Here is an 18,048-nt window from a genome sequence, read left to right as displayed (position 1 = left end):
TTTATTTGGTAATATTAAATGTTATAAAATTGACTTTTGACGAGATGTGAAATAAATATGTAGTATATGGTTATTTTTTTAATAATAACACGTACATATTTCAAATAAAACAGAAATAAATGTTGACCAATATGACACTTCTAAAACCTGAGCTCATTACTCATTACACAAAGTTTTTAAATTACTTTTAGTGTTTAGATTTCAATCTTGTAAGCTTCAAGTTGTAGATGTGCTGAAGCAACTGGATTAACTGCAATGGTTAAGTGTTTCACGATGACCCATAATGGCCGAAAGAGTCAAATCATTGAAATCGTTGACAAAATAAAAACTAAATAGATATATTACTGATAAAAGTGTTGTCAATCCTAAAGACAAATGGGAACATGGATAACATAAATAATTATCTCACCGAACCTCACATGATCCTTCTCTATAGTCTTTGTCTGAAATTGAAAAAATCCAAAGTTTGCTGTCTTTATTCTTTGTATGATCTAAATGCATTGTACTAACTTAGCGAACACTTGAGAACTTACTTTTTCCTTATTAAAAATCGGTGTTCTTACAAAAAAAATAAGATAGTATAACAATTAAATCTAGAAAACGTTCATAAAATATTTGAATCTACATTACTAGTGAAGTAAATAAACTTAAATGAAGAAGTAAAAATAACATTTTGAGTTTGTTTCCACCATCATAATTTCAAACATATTTTACTATTAGTCTATTAATTATAAATACAGTAAGAGAAAAAAAAAGGCATACATCTCCGTGTGTGCATCCACAAGAAATAGGCTAACGATAATGAACTATCGTACTATCCACAAAAAAAATATGTACAAAAAATATTTCCGTGTGTGTTAAGTATAATAACCACAGATGCATTTCTGACAAGGAATCTAATGAAAAAAGCCCTAATCTCTACATTTAAAGATGTATATATATATTTATATTAAAATTAATTTGATACTCTTCAGAAAGCAACAAGATCTTTATGGATTTGATCGTAAAACCTATCTTCTCGCCGTACACTAGCAGCTCGTCTCGCCGTGTATCCAACAGTGGTGGGTCTAATCGACCTCTGCCTCACCATCTCAACAAACTCAGGATCATTAGAGTGACCCTCGTACCGAATCCACTGAATCATTTGATGGTATACAGGGAAAAACCTCATTTGCACTGACTTGTAGATGAAGTAAGGTATCAAAGCGAAGATCATCACGAAGAGAGTGGTGAGCCAGTACGAAGGAGCAGGAGCTAGGGCTTCGAGGAAGACCATGTAAGCATCAGTGGAGAAACTTGGAGACATAGCTCCATAGATCATGAGGAAGATGTACCAAAGAGCAATTGATCCCCAAATCACAATGTGTTGGACCCATGTGAAGTAACTTATAGATAACGCCATTTGGAGATTGACGACCCACACAATGCAAGTGTACATTGTTCCTCCCAGGACTTCCCAGCCTGCCGTTTTGCCGTTTGGGTCGAATAGCTGATGTTTTAGAGATTCCTTGCAGAGGAAGAAAATAGCGAGGGCACTTATGAGTCCGTTGAACATCCATCCTATGATCCGTTTCCAGCTGAAGAGAATGTTTTGCACACCTTCTTGGTATAGCAACGGAAACTGCCAGAAAAAACATGGTAAGTGACTCTTGCAGATCAAATGTTTTGAACCCTAAACCTAAAACCTACCTTGTAACAGAAGCGAGATGAGACATCTTGATCAAAGACTCCAAGTGCAATAACGGGGAGAGAAGAGAAAAAGACGTTGAAAAGAGAGAGAAACCAGTCGTTGTAGGCAGGTTGTGCAGAGAAGGAAGTGTAAGCTTCATATAAGAATATTGTGACACCGAAAGTAATATTCTTGTAGAAGAAGTAGCATATCTGCAAGAGGCAAGCAAAAAGAAAAAAAATGGTAAGAGACAGATTGATGAAGAGGCTTTAAGGGAACATTTTCAAATCTTTTCTTACCATGGATGAGATTCTGCTGTAACACCAATGACCATGGACTAGCAATAACCGCTCTAGGTATCTGAACTGAGCAATGGCGATATCACTAGACATCACTGCTTGCATCCCTTCGACACCACTTATTCCTACACCAATGTCAGCTTCTTGAAGCATTCCTACATCATTTGCTCCATCACCAATCGCTAAGGTTGTTTTTCCAGTTCCAGACTTAACCAGTCGTGTAACCTAAGAAACATGTTATGTTAGAGAACAAAATAAGAGATTTTACAATGAGAACACATGCAAAAGGAAGCATGCCAAGGTTTTGAAGATTGTACCAATGCTTTTTGTTTAGGTGATGATCTGCAGCAAATCACAGAGGCACAACCAGTGGCAAGATCAAGAAACGTTTTCTTGATTTCCTCCTCGAGAGCGTAGGTTAACGACTTCCCATCTATGATTAGTGCAAACGCTTCAGAGCTTGCGCCTGATGCGTCCAGTAGAGCCCTTCCTTCTTCTATTTGCTTCACAACGCTTTCCCTAGATGCCAGTTCAATCTCGTCTTTAATTCCAGATTTCTCCAAGGACTTGATATGTGGTGTCTCAAGGTTGATGATGATCTGTTTCATCTCTTGTCTTAGTAAACTAGAAGCAAATCTGGAAGAAAATAATCTACTGTCAGTAAACCAAGAACAAGAACATTCATGACTATGATAAATGAAAATGATTCATTACCCAATATTGATAGCTGTCTCCATCTTGTCTCCAGTTAGAACCCAAATCTTGATTCCAGCTTGAGCAAGTTTGTCTATACATTCTGGAACCTAAACACACATCAATCCAAAAACCGTAAACTATCAAACTCTTGTTGCATTATATAGTCTATAAATAGAAGTCATACCCCATTCTGAAGTTTGTCCTCAACAGCTGTAGCACCAAGGAGAATGAGATCACGTTCCATCTTATCTGTGATATCATCTATCAAAGCTTCACGATCCTCACTTACCGAACTCTTAGCTTCATTGAAACTCTTGTTGAACTCTATGTACTCGTTTTCATCAACCTCGCGGTATGCAAGTATCAAAGTCCTTAGACCTGCATCTGCATATTGGTTTACATGTTCTTGGGTTTTGGCTTCGAATTGACGACCGTTCTTTGCAAGTCTTTCGAACATTACACTAAAAAAGAAAACAAAAATAAAACATAAAGTAAATCTTCTTTGATCACAAAGGATTCAGACAGAATAGAATAATGTGTGTAGTGTCCTCAAATAGCTTACTTGTCAGCTCCTTTAGACAACAACAAGAGCCTTCCGTCATCGTCTCTTACAATCACTGACATTCTCTTCCTCGAGCTATTGAACTCAAGAACGTTTAGTAACTTATAAACCCTGCAAGAACATAGGTAGCTTTGAGCTCAAGGAATCAAATAAATGACCTAAGATCATTGGCGCTTCTAGGCACAAACGGATGAAACATTCAATTTTCCCCACATTGTCAATTTATTTTTAAATTAAAAATTAACCTAAAAAGTTTATGGTTTCTTAAGCTCGAAAAGAAAATTAAACTAACCTTTCGACATTTTCACGGGTTACAAGATCCAATTCCCTAAAGGAGATTTCGTTTTGCGTCCGGTTAAAGAACTCAAACCCAAGCTCTCGTGCAGCAACAACAAACGCAGCTTCATCAGGAGACTCAGCCTCATAAGAAACATTCCCAGTCTCTTCATCGGTTTCGGGTATCGCCGTGTGACACACGGCAAGTAACCTAAAAAACTTCTGCAACACGGCAGCTTGAGGCTGCTTCACCCAGTTCCCATTCATAACCCTTTCATCCTCAAAGTTAAACCCTTTAACCTTAGGACCAGACTTATCCACAACAACATCTAACTCCTCATCAACCAAAGGCGAACCGCCGCTTCTCACCGCCATAGCTCTCTCCACCTCCGTTATCCCACGTCCATAAGCCGTACCGGCGATAGAACACTTGATAAACTCCATGGAGTTACACGTTAAAGTCCCGGTTTTGTCGGATAGGATCGTGTCGACCATACCAAGCTCTTCGTTCAAGTTCGAAGTCCGTGCCTGCGCGGGCTTATCAGTTTCTTCGTAGTACATATGAATGTCTCTGTTGATGAAAATGCTCTGAAGAACTTTAACCATCTCGATGGAGACGTAAAGCGATATTGGTATGAAGTAACCGTAGAGCATAACGGCGGTGACGAAATGGTAGATTGCAGCCTTTGGAGCTCTTTCTGGATCAAAGAAGACGGTTGCATCGTCTGGCTTCAAGTACCATCTCTCTGTTCTTCCGTCTTTGAGTTTGTCTTGTCTTGTTTCGACTCCGAAGATGATTGATCCGACGAATGACATTAGAACGATGAGACCGAACATTAAGTAGATGATCTTGTCCATTTTTCTCTCGATCCTGCTTCTTTTTGATGGTGGATCAGTTGAGTTCTGTATCACCTGTTTTTTCCATTCATCAAAATAAAGATTTTTTAGTCTAAAAAGTTATTGGGTTATATTTTGTATTACTTTAGCTAAACATTATTGAATAGTGGACAATGGAAAGTTGTATGCGCAAATATAGAATGGTGGAATAATGTAAAAGCTTTGGGTTCACACTGGTAAGTCACGTAAGAAAAGGAATCGGTGGAATGATTTTTGAGATTCTAAATCTTTTGTTTTCTAATAAACAATATTTGTTGTATGAGAATTTATATTAAAACAATTTTATTTATAATTATGATATTTGATGACATTTCAGAATAATAGAAGTATGTGTAAAATTATTTAAGATTATATTATATATTTAAAAATTGACGTTTTAGATTTTTTATTGTATTTGGAAAATTAATATTTTACACTTTAGTTAATGGATTTTACATCAAAAACTAACATATAAAATATGAGTGATATAATTTTATTAGATAATAATTAAATTTTAAATTCATAAAAATAGAATTAAAATGATTAATGAAACTATATACTTATTTAATTTTCTAATATCTTTGAAAAACCTAAAACATAAATTTCCGGTGGTATTAATTAAAGAGCCTTTGTTTCAGTCAAGAAAAAAAAAGACAGAGCAGAACGAGATCCAATGAAACTGTGTACCTTTGTATCATGTCCGGTAAAAACTACAGCTCCGTACACATACTCCGTGTTACGAAGCTTCGAATCTCTAAGAAGAATCTGCTGAATCGACAAAGGGAACCTCTCTTCTCCAAGCTCCAAACTCCCAACAAACATATAAAGATTCACATTCGGATCTTCACATCTAACAACGCCTCTGAACTCTCTAAAATCAGAATCTTCATTCAACAACGAAGAAGTCGCATCGAGACCCTGTTTCACTTTCAGGTTCGTCTCTCCATCAAGATTCATCGTCTCTACATAGCAAATCGAATCCTCGTAGCTCGATGACAGTAGCAAAAGATCCGCGGGGAAAAACTCGTCTTTCTCCACTCTCACCACGTCACCTACTCTCAGATTCCTCCACTCATCTCGCCGGAATATTCCATCTCCGTCGTGAACTTTCACTTTTCTGTTATTCACCTCAATATCCTGAATTTAAATAAAAATTAAAACTATAGCTTCGTTATAACAAATGTTTCAAAAAATAAAAAAATAAATAAAAATTAAAACTTTATAAAACGTCTATGTAATAAAAAGATGAAAGATATAAACTTTGGTCGGACCTGTTGTTTCCGGTGCCAATCTTCGATGCCATCTTTAACCATAGTGACGGTGATGACGAGAGCAAGAGGTAAGAGAGCACTAACGGCTCCATAAGGAGAGAGATCAGTCAAGGACAAGAATCCGGTGACGAGGAAGTAGAAGTTGGCCACGCGGCGGAACTGCTCGAAGAGAGATTTTGGGAAGAAAGAAGCGACGGTGTATTTAGTTGAACGGACGTAATTTCCGGCGTAGTTCCGGCGTTCGGCGGCCGGAGAATCCGGTTCGTTACAGTAGACGACACGGGAGAAACCGGGGCCTCCTATGTTAGAATGGTCTTCTTGGAAACTTGATTTACCACATGTGTAAGAATAGATCCTGCTTAGATGTAATCTTCTTCTTTTTCTCCGACCACCACCTGCCATAGCTACTAGCTAATCTTCTTTGTCTGAAAATTTGTGATAATTTCACAAGAAAGCCAACTGAAAAAAATGAAAAACTTGGAGAACACACTTGATTTCTTGGAGATTTTGGTGGGTTCTTTTTTTATTTGAGGGAAGAAAAGAATTAAAGAATGTAGAAATGCTGAATCTTTTGATATGAATATGGAAGACTTATGTAGCTTTAAAAACTTGTGAAGGTAAGAGGTTTTTTTTCTATAAAGAGACCAAACTTTGGAAGATGACTTTGAGCGTAACACTCTGTTGGCTTGTTTACTGACTTTTAGATGAGTTTTAGTTATTTTATTTTAAAATATTTTTTCATGAGTGTTGCTTGCTTTGGAAAATATCAAAAAAATTGTAGGCGGGTGTCGTAATAAGTGATTGAATTTTGCAAATTATTTCTAGATAATAGAGTGCTTCCAGAACAGGATAACTGCTAAGGTAATTTCATCGATCGAGCATGAAGAATTTACAGCTATTATAGAATGTATTAACTTCGGAAATTTCAACCACTGATCAGACGATGATCCAATCTTGTAACACCCAACTAATCTCTTTACGAATTGAACACAACCGTTGAATAGTTCATTTGTCAGATTTTAATGGTTTTAAAAATGTGACAGTATTTAACTTGCCAAACAAAGTCGATCTCTTTACACAACAATTTCTCCTTGAATGAGAACTACTAGACCACCACCATTTGATGAGAATAGGTCATTACTTTGATGGTGGTTTTTGTTAAATGATTGGCTATAATGGCGAATGACAAATAAAAGCAGTATAAATCTAACCGGGGTGGATTAATTGATCTTTATAATTACTAGTATTTAGATTTGTTATATGGTTATACTAAGAAACGACAATGCCCAAGGAGTGAATTTGTAATCTGTTTGGTAGCTTTCACCAATTCACCTCATTCACTGTAGCTAATAACAGCATAAAGAATCTTATTTGAGTATCAGTGTGTGTTATGCCTCTAGCGTTAGTACCTCTTTTTGTTCTTGTCCTAGACATTAATGAGAATTAAGGAAATAGACAAAATGATGCAATAGCTGGAAGGGGCGTGGATCGTAGCAATTTATTGGTTTGCTAATTTTGTTTTATAGTATAATCGTTTATTTTGTACATTTCTTTAAATTAAGGTGGAAGTTTCTTGGAAATTGATTTTATACTAAGCCTATGATTAATGTAAACCATCCTCTTAATTATGACTTCTAGTATATGAAGACCATCTTACTGTAATTCCTATATAGTTATAGTTTAAGAAAACAAGCAAAATTTAAATTTCACTAAAATAAAACGTATATTTAATTAAAAATTGATTAAGACTCATACATATGGAAATCTTTCATTACTAAATCAACAAAAATAATAATTCGAAAAGCAATTGGTAGAAATATAAAGATGGCTATAAATTTTTTTTTTTTGTGAGCAGTGATGAATATAAATTTAAGCTCATATTTTACTGTGTTTTTTTTTGTAACAAAATGCATTATGTAAAGTTTGAAACCAAACAGTACCGCGGTGATAGTGATGCCTACCAAAAAACCATCACAGATATCATGGTTATTTCATTGTGAATTTAATAGTCTATAAAGTTTTATGATAATATATTATGTTTGGTTGGACCGATTTTTTAAAAACCCGTGATTAGAGTGCTAATCCAATACCAATAATTTGAGATTTTTAAATTAAGATAAACTAACGTTTTTCATGTGATCTTTTACATACATGCGCCATGCATGCCAACACCTACTTGTATTATCATTATCATGTCTGGCTGCGCGACCATTCAAACATTATCCACGTTGTGTGTACGTACGTGAGTGAGTATAATAGTATAATCTAAACAGATTATTGCTTTGACTACAGAATATGCGGCATTACAACGGTGGTTATAACTTTCTTAAAACTCTACTATTAACTATGCTAAACTAGGTTTCATGGATAACGAAGTTCTCACTAATCCATTTAAAGGGAGTATCATCTAACACACTGGTGAGTGGTGACTAATAATAATCCTCCTTGTAGAGAATCTCAAAACTAGACTAGACTTTGCTTAAATGAGCTTTATTAACATAGAAAACAGAGATATTGAAATAGCTTATTAAAGATTTATTGTGCAATGTAGAACAAGAAAGGTAAAGACTTTAGGTTGCCTTCAAAAACAAAATAGATAGAGATTGTATTTCATAAATAGAGAGGAGGGGCTGACTTTCACGTTAGCAAGGTTGAGTTAAACATAATGTCATTACACATATTTATACTTGCTAGAAACCCTAAAGACATAAACTAATGAACTTGATTGTTTCTTTAGGCTTGGGCTCTTAGAGCATGATTAATGGACGATTCTTAGACCATGATTAACCCGGACTTTTAGGGTGGGGTTCTTAATTTCAGTTAAGAACCGTTTCTTAGCTTTTAACTAAGAAAAGCTAAGAAGCGTCTCTTAAATAAAAGATATAAGAGCCAGTTCTTAGCCAAAAATGTAAAAAATAAATAAAATAAAAAATAAAAAAATATCAAATCGTGAGTTAAGAACTCCAAATTAAGAGTCCGGATTAATCATGCTCTTAGGATGAAGTTCTTAACGGAATATACAAAACTACATCTTAACTTTTAACTAAAAATGTTAAGAACCAGCTCTTAAATATTTGCAGTATTGTATGGGAGAAATTTTGTTGGTTGGAGCAGGCTCATGAGTTTGCTTAGTCGACTGTTTCTAAAGAGTATTTACTCTTAACGAATATTTCATTTGAAGAATCCGTGACTGACTCTTGTATTGGATGTTGTATTGTGTTGAACTTGATAAATAATCTTGCGGTTCTTCTCGTCGGATTTTCAGTCTTGATTTGATGGATGAGAGAAGAGATGGGTTAAATCCGAGTAGAAGAAAGATGAGACCTCTGCTGGAGAGTGATATCACACATCGGGAAATTGTGACTGGTGACGCTAACGATAAAGGTATGATTCAGCCTTTGGCTAGTTATCCATGGATACATGATATTTAAATTCCTCTACGTATTCTTAGTTTGTGTTAATGCTTTGTTTATTTTCTTGCAGGTATCAGATTTTTATGCCATTTCAACTGAGTTCCCTGAATTCAGTAACAAGGAAAAAATTCTAGTCTTCCAGTTCTCAGTCAAGCACGAGCAAAAGCTTGACTGTGGTGGTGGCTACATGAAGCTGCTCATCGGTCATGTTGACAAGAAGAAGTTTGGTGGAGACACCCCACACATGTGGATTTCCGATCTCATCTCGTTTTCTAAGTCACCATAATCATCTCAACATTATGATCAACAGACAACTATATTTGAAAAACAAATCGTTATTTTTTTTACTCTTTTTCAATATAATTTTTTTTTAAGAATCTTTAATTGAATTCTACCATTGGAGCATTCAAAATCATTGTCTCTTAACAAAAATTCTTAACTTAAATTTATTAATTATATATATTCATTAAGAATCCATTTAGGGGTTCTCCATTGAACATGTTTTAAGAGCATCTCCAATGTAAAACTCCATTTTTTCCTCCAAAATAGAGTAAATTTCATTATGGAATAAGATATGGAATTGGGTTGGAACATTCCTTACTCCATATTCACTTTTACTTCATTTTAGAAGAAAAAATGGAGTAAGGATGGAGATGCCATAAGAATTCCATTAATCATGTTCTTATACTCCTATCAATCAAATTAAATTAAGTTCCATAAATAGCAAGACCACGTCGGTACTTTTTCCCGTCTCTATTGTTTCGTCATTTAAATTTATGAAATCAAACCTTAACAATACAATTAGGTTGAATAGTTGATATTGGCAGTATTATTGACTTTCATAACACGTGACTCTATAATCATCAGTGATGTCATGGATTCATAGTCGTCATTAATATCACAACTATATTTTCTTTTCCAAAAAGAAATCGGAATCAAAGCTTCTAGATATCTTAAAAAGAAACTTAAGGTCACCTGACAACCATTAATGAAACAGAATTAAATGGTCACATACACATATCTACCTATAAGGCATGTTCAGACTTTAATGTAGTAAAAAGAGAAAGATATGGATGGAATGGGTGAGAATTTTTTTTTGATAATGAAAACAAAATATGTTTTGGATGAAATGAAAAATATCTTATTTATATGATTCTCATCACTATGTACCGCAGCATAACATCCAAATTCATTTCATCATGGAGTTTGTTTTTGTGCTAAGGTTTAACTTTGCTTAAACCTCATTCTTTATTCATTTTTCTTCTAAAATCTGAAAGCTATTATTTTAATCTTGAAAATAAGCACTAATTTAAATTAAAGAAAAAAATCATCTTAGCAAAGGCTGAAAAAAAGCATTCACTTGAAAGAAAAAAAAAACTTTCCGATCCATTCCATTATTCCATAGAACAAAACATCAAAGATGTAAATGGACCTACTTCTCCAATAACTGACAGAAAGCCCAATATGAAATATTAAATCATCAAGATTCAACAATATTAAGAACACAAAGGCTTTTGTGGTAGTGAAAATAAGAAGTAACAATTAATTATGTTGGATATATGTTCTGTAAACATCTAATTAGGAACCTTAAGACTTATTGATAAAACAACGTAATTGAAAAATCAAACGATCATTAGAAATTTAGAATCTACACCAAATATCAATAAGTAATGCGTGTGTGCTTATTATAGTAAGCTCGTTGTTCCAAAATGAGAAGTGTGCTCTATACGAGTAAATAGCAATACTGTAGTTAGGGTTTATCTTCTTGTGGGATACAACACATCCTTTACTTGAAGAATGTTGGAACAATAAAGCCAATGGGCTTTATTAAAATGTGAATATCAAATGATATGGGTCTGAGCCCATCAGAAATGCTAAATAAATGAAATGGTGAAGTGGGGAAAGTCCCACATCGGCCAGGAGAAGAAAATTTGAAGTGTTTATATATGATCTCATGATATCATGGGTTAAACAGCTTGAGAGAGGAGAAGGCTCCCCACGCGCGCCGCCGCTGCCCGGCCGGTTTGGGCCTTTGGCCTTTGGCCCGATAAAAATTATTCTTTTCGGACCAAGTTAAGCTCAACGTTTTGTCATTTATTTCGAGAAAAAACAGCATACAATTTTATTTAAAACGACAAGTAGTTTGTCTAGAAAATAAAAACGTCATGCATGTTATCCTCTCGAAAGTTTTAAACGAGATAAGAGAGAGTCTTGAGGAAGAAGTTTCGAAACTCAACTTCCTTCGATCTCCGCGAGATTCTCGCCCACGTGCAGCAGCTGTTGCGGGAAGTGGGTCGTCTCCGTCTCTTTAAATATCGCCTCTCATCTTTATTCATTTCTCAACTTTTTCACAGCAAAATACCAGCAAAAACTCCTACGCGTAAGTCTAGAGAATGTTTCGTAGATTATTAGTTCGTAGAGGTTCTTCACGAGTGCTGCGTGATAACCTTACATGGTTTTATCCTGGGACTCATATTCGTACAGATCCGTCGCACTAACGGAGCGAATATTAAGAGTTAAGGAAAGAGATTCGTCTCTACTCCATGGTTTCATTTCCATTTCGGTTTTGCATCGTCTATTTTTTCCTTAACATCGTATTTATATTATCGTTTAACTCGAACCGGTTTTACGGCTTCTACAAAGAACACGTCCAATAATAATTAATATCTAAAGAAGAAGAAAAACAAGAGAGAATAAGAATCATTACTCTGGTATCTAAAAAGGTCGAAGAAGAAGAAGAAAAAAATAGAGAAAATGAAAAGCGAACAAACAATGACGACGCTACTCGCCGGCGGCGGAGATACGATGGTGACGGAGGATTCGTCACCGAAGGAAACGAATCCGACTACGTTCAAGCTGATAGTACCGGTCATCGCTACCACATTTGGCGGTGTCGCCTGAGCTGCTTACGGCGGTATAGCAGGCACTCTCCAGCGCTGCTTATTATGCTGTTTTGTTAGGAATATCGTATAAGGTGGTTGCTTGTTCATGTCGGTGCTCTCACTGGATTCATGAATTAACAATACAAGAGTACATCTTCTTCTTACTTAACACCGTTTGTTTTTGTTTTCCCTTCAGGTGCATGAAACAATCAATTCGCGCAATGCCCAAGACACCTTTTACACAGAGGCAAGAGCTATGCTATTGAAGCTAGGCCTTGAGGTATACGAGAAGAGCTTCAAGAAGGGACATTTCGCTGATCTTACCTTGCCATTGCTCACTGATAGGTTATCTATACACACATCTCTTTCAAGCTTGAGTTTATTATGTAGCAACTTTAAACTAAACCTTGTCTTGTCTCCTTTTTCATCAATTCTGAATCTAGGGAGAGCTACAAGAATTGAACATTCCACCAGGGGCAAGGCTTCTAATACTTGATCATATCAAGAGGTTTGTATACAAACTTCTCTACTCTTACATGGATCAAAGATGTGAACTGGATCCAACTATTCTCTGTTGTTTAAGATGGAAAATCGCGAGTGAGGAAAGCAGTAATTTGACCCTTGGTCTTATATGGTGGTGGTGACTTAGAATCTTGGAGATGTGGTTCTGAGACCTAACCTTGCTAGTTTGTAATAATAATCTTTAGACTTAACTACCTATGAAAATTCGAACCTCGTAAATCGTAACATAACTTTGTTCGCTGAAATTATGTCTGCTTAAGTAAAAACAACTTTATTGAAATATCAAACCCAAACCTCTTAGCCTAACATCCAATGATCTCTTCAATCGTTTTCGCCATTTGTAGAGTGAGATCATTTTTCCAATCACCAATTCACCTTTCCTAAAGAACACATTAGTATCTACACCGACTCTTATCGTCCCAATCTTTTTAATATCAAAGCTCAAACTACACAAGTTCACGATCTCCTTCACCGATCCACTCTATTCTTCCTCCTCCGTGAATGGACAATTCAAGAACTCAGCGGGTCTCTTGACTTGAAAAAAAGCTCCTCAATGATCTCTTCATACTTCATTAATAGAACCTTCTCCTTATCTTCTAAGCCCCCTTTCAAATAGCTAAACACATGTTCCCAATAGGGTCCGTACAAAAGATCTTTGCAAAAAAAGTATACAATTCATTAACAGTTAACGTTAAACGATCTTATGTTTCTGTATATGTAAGATGCTTTCTACGTACTCCATAAGTCTTTCTGCATTTCAACAGACAAGAACCAAGAAAATGTACTTTCTTAATTATGAAAACAAACAAAAGGCAAGAAAAGTAAATAATTTTTTCTAGAACAAAGAAAGCAATTCTTAGATTCCATATGTCTTGTTTTACCATTCATTTTTAAGAGTATTGCAACAAAGAGATCTGTGAGTCTGCTGCTTTTAAAGTTCATCTGCAGCGAGAAGTGGCTGCTATAAATATCATGCTTCTCATGAGGACCTCCAGAAACCTGCCAACCTAGTTATACCCGTAGATGGATTCGTCAATCACATACCAATAATATGTTTAGTTCATACATAAAACATTTTCATTCAAAATAAAGTTAAGTGACGCTTAGTGGTTTTATTGGACCATCACTCACCATCGATGTCTGATGGCTCTCAGAATTCATAATATTTACCTGTCGGATATTTACATAGACTTTGATATATTCTTTCTCACACATTTTTTTTTTTTTTTTGGTAAAAATGTAAAGATATTATTACCAATTTTCAGTTTTTTGACAGAATTACAAAGATAACAAAGAAACAGAAGAAAAAAAATAAAAACCTAAACAACAACTCAAACTTGACAAAACAAGAGACATACACAACAAGAAAAAACTGCTACCGGAGGTCTCAACTAATCCGCACAACCGCTTGCCGCAAAAGGAAGAATCACAGTTAATCCGAGAGTCAGAACCCGGTAATTTTGGCCTCCCCGATGATCCGCTCTTTATGATTGACTCGACCAAGAACAGCTCGCAGTAGACTTCCTAAGCGTTGACCAACACGAACAGCAGCCTCTCAAGAGGCCTAGAACTCCCGCATCACCAAGACCAAGCAATTATTGAGACGCAAGAAGCTCCGAAGAACCATACGCCTAAAACCTGCACAAAAATGGGGTGATAAGCAGCCACATCTCCACGCCTTGCCCTCCGGGTCACCTCACGAGCCGGAAGAGCACATCCACAAGAACGCAAAGCGACCACGCGCTTGGCTTTAGTGCTGGGATGACGTGCTCAAACACATGGAAACACGAGACACGTCTTAACCGAATGACCCAACGGATAAGGAAGTCCTCGACATGGACAGTCTCTGTTCTTTCTCACACATCATATAACTATTAAATTACTAACGTACGTATTTTAATTTGAGGTGTCAAAATGGGCTGTAAACGTAATACAGGCATGGGTTTATCCATTCTGTCGTTTTTTTTACTCACTGGTGAAGTTTCAGAACTTGAGGTTTTATAGTAAGCAGTTTAAACCATCTATCATTTTAAAGGATTTTCTTGGTTAGTTTTAAGTTTTTAACAACTTTCAAGATGTCATGGGTTGATTCAGTGTTTAGTTAGACTATGATTTCGTATACAGTTGGGTCTTTTTAATCCTTCTTCTTGATTTGTTCTTGAGTTGCGAAAGAGAAATGAACCACAATAGTAATCTTATTGATATTTTACACTTACTTGGCTTATACATAGTTAAAAAAAATACAAATTAGAAGCAGTCACAAGTTCCTTAGAGCGAGGTAAGCAAGAACTCTATAAAGAAACAACATAAGGGCAAGAGCCAAAACATCCCACATCATATACCCTATCCTCAAATTCTTAATCCCTTCATAATCCATAACGCTACAATGCAACCCTGGTCCACATTCATATACCTCATCCCATGTGTATTGAACTCCAACAAGAAGCTTATAGCAATAATGGCTAAAAGAAATATACTTCAACCACGCGATGAACCCCGGTATATGCTGGATATAGTAACCTCCGGCTAGTAAGAACACTAGCATTAAAACCGAAGAAAATGTTGCTGCTTTTTTCGCATCCATCAAAATTGCTCCTAAGGCTAACCCTACGCCTTGAGCCACTAAAACATTGTAGAGAACGATCATAAGGGTCAAGAGGAATGTGGTTAAAGATGGTTTGAGACCTCCCATCCAATATGTGATCGTGACAAAGATCGTTGGAAGAATGAGTTCCATTGGTAAATCCCCAACTATTCTTGCTATGTAGTAGGAGGAGAGTCTATAGATTCCTGAGGATCGCTCTTTTATGAGCATTGGACGTTCTTGAGGGAATGTAAATATGGCGTTGAAGAGAGGAAAGAATCCCCAGAATATCGAGAAGAAGAACAATAGACCCACCTGTTTTATGATTCATGTTTGCATTTAGAATTTGAAAGAAAGAGATTTATGGTTTTTAACCTTATGTCAACTAAAATATTTACTTGAAAATGATAATCAGATAGTAATATCACGGTTTAGTATTTGTTTTTTACCTGATCTTGTATATGAGCAACGCGAGAATGCCACCATAAGAGGCCAGAAAGTATAGAAACCGACATGACCATAAATATTCTTAGTCCTGAAAATGATTCATGACTTCTCTCCTTTAAACCTCGCTTCAGTAAAACTGAGAACTGCATCCACCAACTTGTTGGCCATCGATCTTCACATAAAGGACATATCGTTACAACAATTGTAATCAACCAACTAAAATAGAAAAATTACTATTAAACTTTAGTGACTTACTTGTTAAAGACTTTGCTCTCGATCCATTGGCCGTTTGATCTTGTGGATATGTTCTAGAAACTTCTTCTTTCAAAGGTGGATACAAGTTATTTTTGTAAGACGATATTAACGACTGTTTTACTGAGTTTTGTTCTTCAAGCCGATCTAATCTCCCATTTATGTCGACTTGATCATGTTGCTTTGTATCCGAAGTAATTCCTGCAAAAATACTCAGATATTTATTAAAATGTATATTCAAAATATATAGTCAAAAGCAACATCTAAACATACATGATTTATTCCACTATTAACAAGCTTTTTATTTCTCTGTTTTAAGATAAAATTTAAATTAAAAAGGACAAAGCTTGTAATAAAGATGCAAAGAAAGGGATTAAAATTGTCGTTGTCACATATCTCATGATGCATGAGCAAAACCAAACAAAGCGTTTAGCTTTTTGCTGTCTTTATTTTTCTAAAAAAAGAAACTTCGAAATAGATTATGTACCAACCGTTAGCAAGATCAAGAACGAAGTCAGCCGGGTTAACAAAACTGGATCCGGGTTGAAACCCAATCGATCCAAAATACTCCATGACCCGACCCGAATCCCCACTATAAATCGGACTTCCTTCAGACAAAACCAACACTTTATCAAACATCCTATAAAGCCTACTCGACGGCTGATGAATCGTCGTGACCACCGTCCGACCACCACGCGCTAACGTTCTCAACGTGGCGACTATACGCGCCGCCGTCGTGGAATCAAGCCCCGACGTCGGCTCATCAAGAAGCAACAAACTCGGGTTCACAAGCATTTCTTGTCCGATACCAACCCGTTTTCTCTCCCCACCCGATATCCCTCGGACCAACCCGCCTCCGATCACGCTGTTACTGCACCGGTTCAACCCGAGATCCGAAACAACAGTCTCCGTCTGCTCGATTTTCTCTTTCCGGGTCAGTTCTTTGGGTAAACGGAGCAAAGCTGTGTACGTAAGCGTCTCCATTACCGTCAAGTGTGGGTAGAGAACGTCTTCTTGCGTAACGAATCCCGTTTTACGTTTCACGGCGCTTGTAAACGGTTCTCCGTTATAACTAACCGTTCCTGAGAGCTTACCGTGTAAACGTCCGGCTAACGCCGTTACTAGCGTTGTTTTGCCACTACCTGATGGACCAAGCATTGCTAGTAGCTCACCTGGCTTGACTATCCCGCTTACACCGTTGAGAACGAACCGGTTCGGTTTTGGTTCTTGTGAACCAAACCAGTAGCTTCTTTTCCCGGTTTGTGATGTAATACTGTACGTCAGCTCCTCAAACTACATTACATATTTACAAATACACATAAAATAAAAAAAGAAAAAAAAAAGAGAGAATTTGTTACAAAAGGAAAATAAACGGATAGTATAAAAATGACCTTGAGGATTATAGGACGTAAAGATTGGCGTAGAACGGAAGATTGCCTTGATTGGTGACTCGGACCGTCGTGGCCTGGGATTACATGACTTGGAGAGCTAAAGCGGGTTTCTTGAACAGGGCTTGTTACGCCTTGGTTAGCACCCGGTGTTTTCGGAAAGCTAGATTCTTGCTCATTAGGAGGCATCATCTAGTGAGAGATACAAAGAGAGAAGGATTTGATGAGTAGAGTTGAGAAGTTCACATGAAATGTGATGTGTATATAAAGGAAAAGAAGTGGGGACTATCGTGGAGGGAAAAACTAAAGTTGGAGAGAGTATATACTTTATCATAACGCGATTAATTAATTATTTTCCCACTTTTAAAAATAAATAATGTCAACTTAATTATTTCTATAAAACTCACACACACATAATCTGATAAATATTCTTTCAATACATGTATGTATAGACAGTACAGTACATTATATTTGTCACTAAAGTTACACACGTCTTATCTACTTTACTACTGGTTAGGTTATAGTTTAATGGTAGTAGTAACCAACCGTTTCTCATGTATATCAATGTTCTTTATCAAAACTCAAAGTAGCTATCCAATTAAAGTATAGATTCATTCGTCAGTATGATATTCACTCAGCGGCCAGCGATTGCAATTTTGCAAATACGTACGAAAATAAGTTTGCAGACATGAAACCCGAACACGGAGAAAACACAGTTCATGCACTAATGCAATTGGCAAAAATAAGGTAAGAGACAAAAGTCATATGTTCTTGAACACGTAGCATGTTTATGACGTCATACCATGCAGGGAGGAAAAGTGACAAAAGTCATATTGAAAGTGACAAAAGCAAAGCATTTTCTTTGTTTCTGGACCATACTATATAAATCATACATGATAAACCTAAATTAA

At 36.2% G+C, this 18,048-nt stretch overlaps 2 protein-coding genes and 1 long non-coding RNA gene across 3 annotated transcripts; 1 reads left to right on the top strand and 2 right to left on the bottom strand.

Annotated features, from left to right (window-relative positions):
* Positions 1 to 771: 771 nt before the first annotated feature.
* LOC103875365 (phospholipid-transporting ATPase 10) lies at positions 772 to 6,338 on the bottom strand. The gene is made up of 10 exons (XM_009153879.3): positions 5,650 to 6,338; positions 5,066 to 5,515; positions 3,519 to 4,414; positions 3,227 to 3,337; positions 2,849 to 3,125; positions 2,683 to 2,771; positions 2,286 to 2,604; positions 1,969 to 2,193; positions 1,690 to 1,881; positions 772 to 1,621 (listed from the first exon to the last, which is right to left on the bottom strand). Exons 1-10 carry the CDS (start codon positions 6,049 to 6,051, stop codon positions 971 to 973), a joined length of 3,612 nt encoding a protein of 1,203 aa, XP_009152127.1. The 5' UTR covers positions 6,052 to 6,338; the 3' UTR covers positions 772 to 970.
* Positions 6,339 to 6,954: 616 nt separating this feature from the next.
* LOC117125852 lies at positions 6,955 to 10,476 on the top strand. Its single transcript, XR_004448310.1, has 2 exons — positions 6,955 to 9,033; positions 9,133 to 10,476. It is a non-coding gene; the product is annotated as an uncharacterized LOC117125852 (long non-coding RNA).
* Positions 10,477 to 13,696: 3,220 nt separating this feature from the next.
* Positions 13,697 to 17,329, bottom strand: LOC103875364 (ABC transporter G family member 21). The gene is made up of 5 exons (XM_009153878.3): positions 17,141 to 17,329; positions 16,241 to 17,042; positions 15,753 to 15,950; positions 15,500 to 15,669; positions 13,697 to 15,365 (listed from the first exon to the last, which is right to left on the bottom strand). The coding sequence occupies exons 1-5, from the start codon at positions 17,327 to 17,329 to the stop codon at positions 14,724 to 14,726; spliced, it is 2,001 nt and encodes a 666-aa protein (XP_009152126.1). The 3' UTR covers positions 13,697 to 14,723.
* Between the last annotated feature and the right edge of the window lie 719 nt (positions 17,330 to 18,048).

Source organism: Brassica rapa, chromosome A06, assembly GCF_000309985.2.
Source record: "Brassica rapa cultivar Chiifu-401-42 chromosome A06, CAAS_Brap_v3.01, whole genome shotgun sequence".
In the NCBI taxonomy this organism is placed as follows: Eukaryota; Viridiplantae; Streptophyta; class Magnoliopsida; order Brassicales; family Brassicaceae; genus Brassica; species Brassica rapa.
The sequence above is the reverse complement of the archived record's forward strand: the minus strand, read 5'-3'. Positions and strand labels throughout refer to the sequence as shown.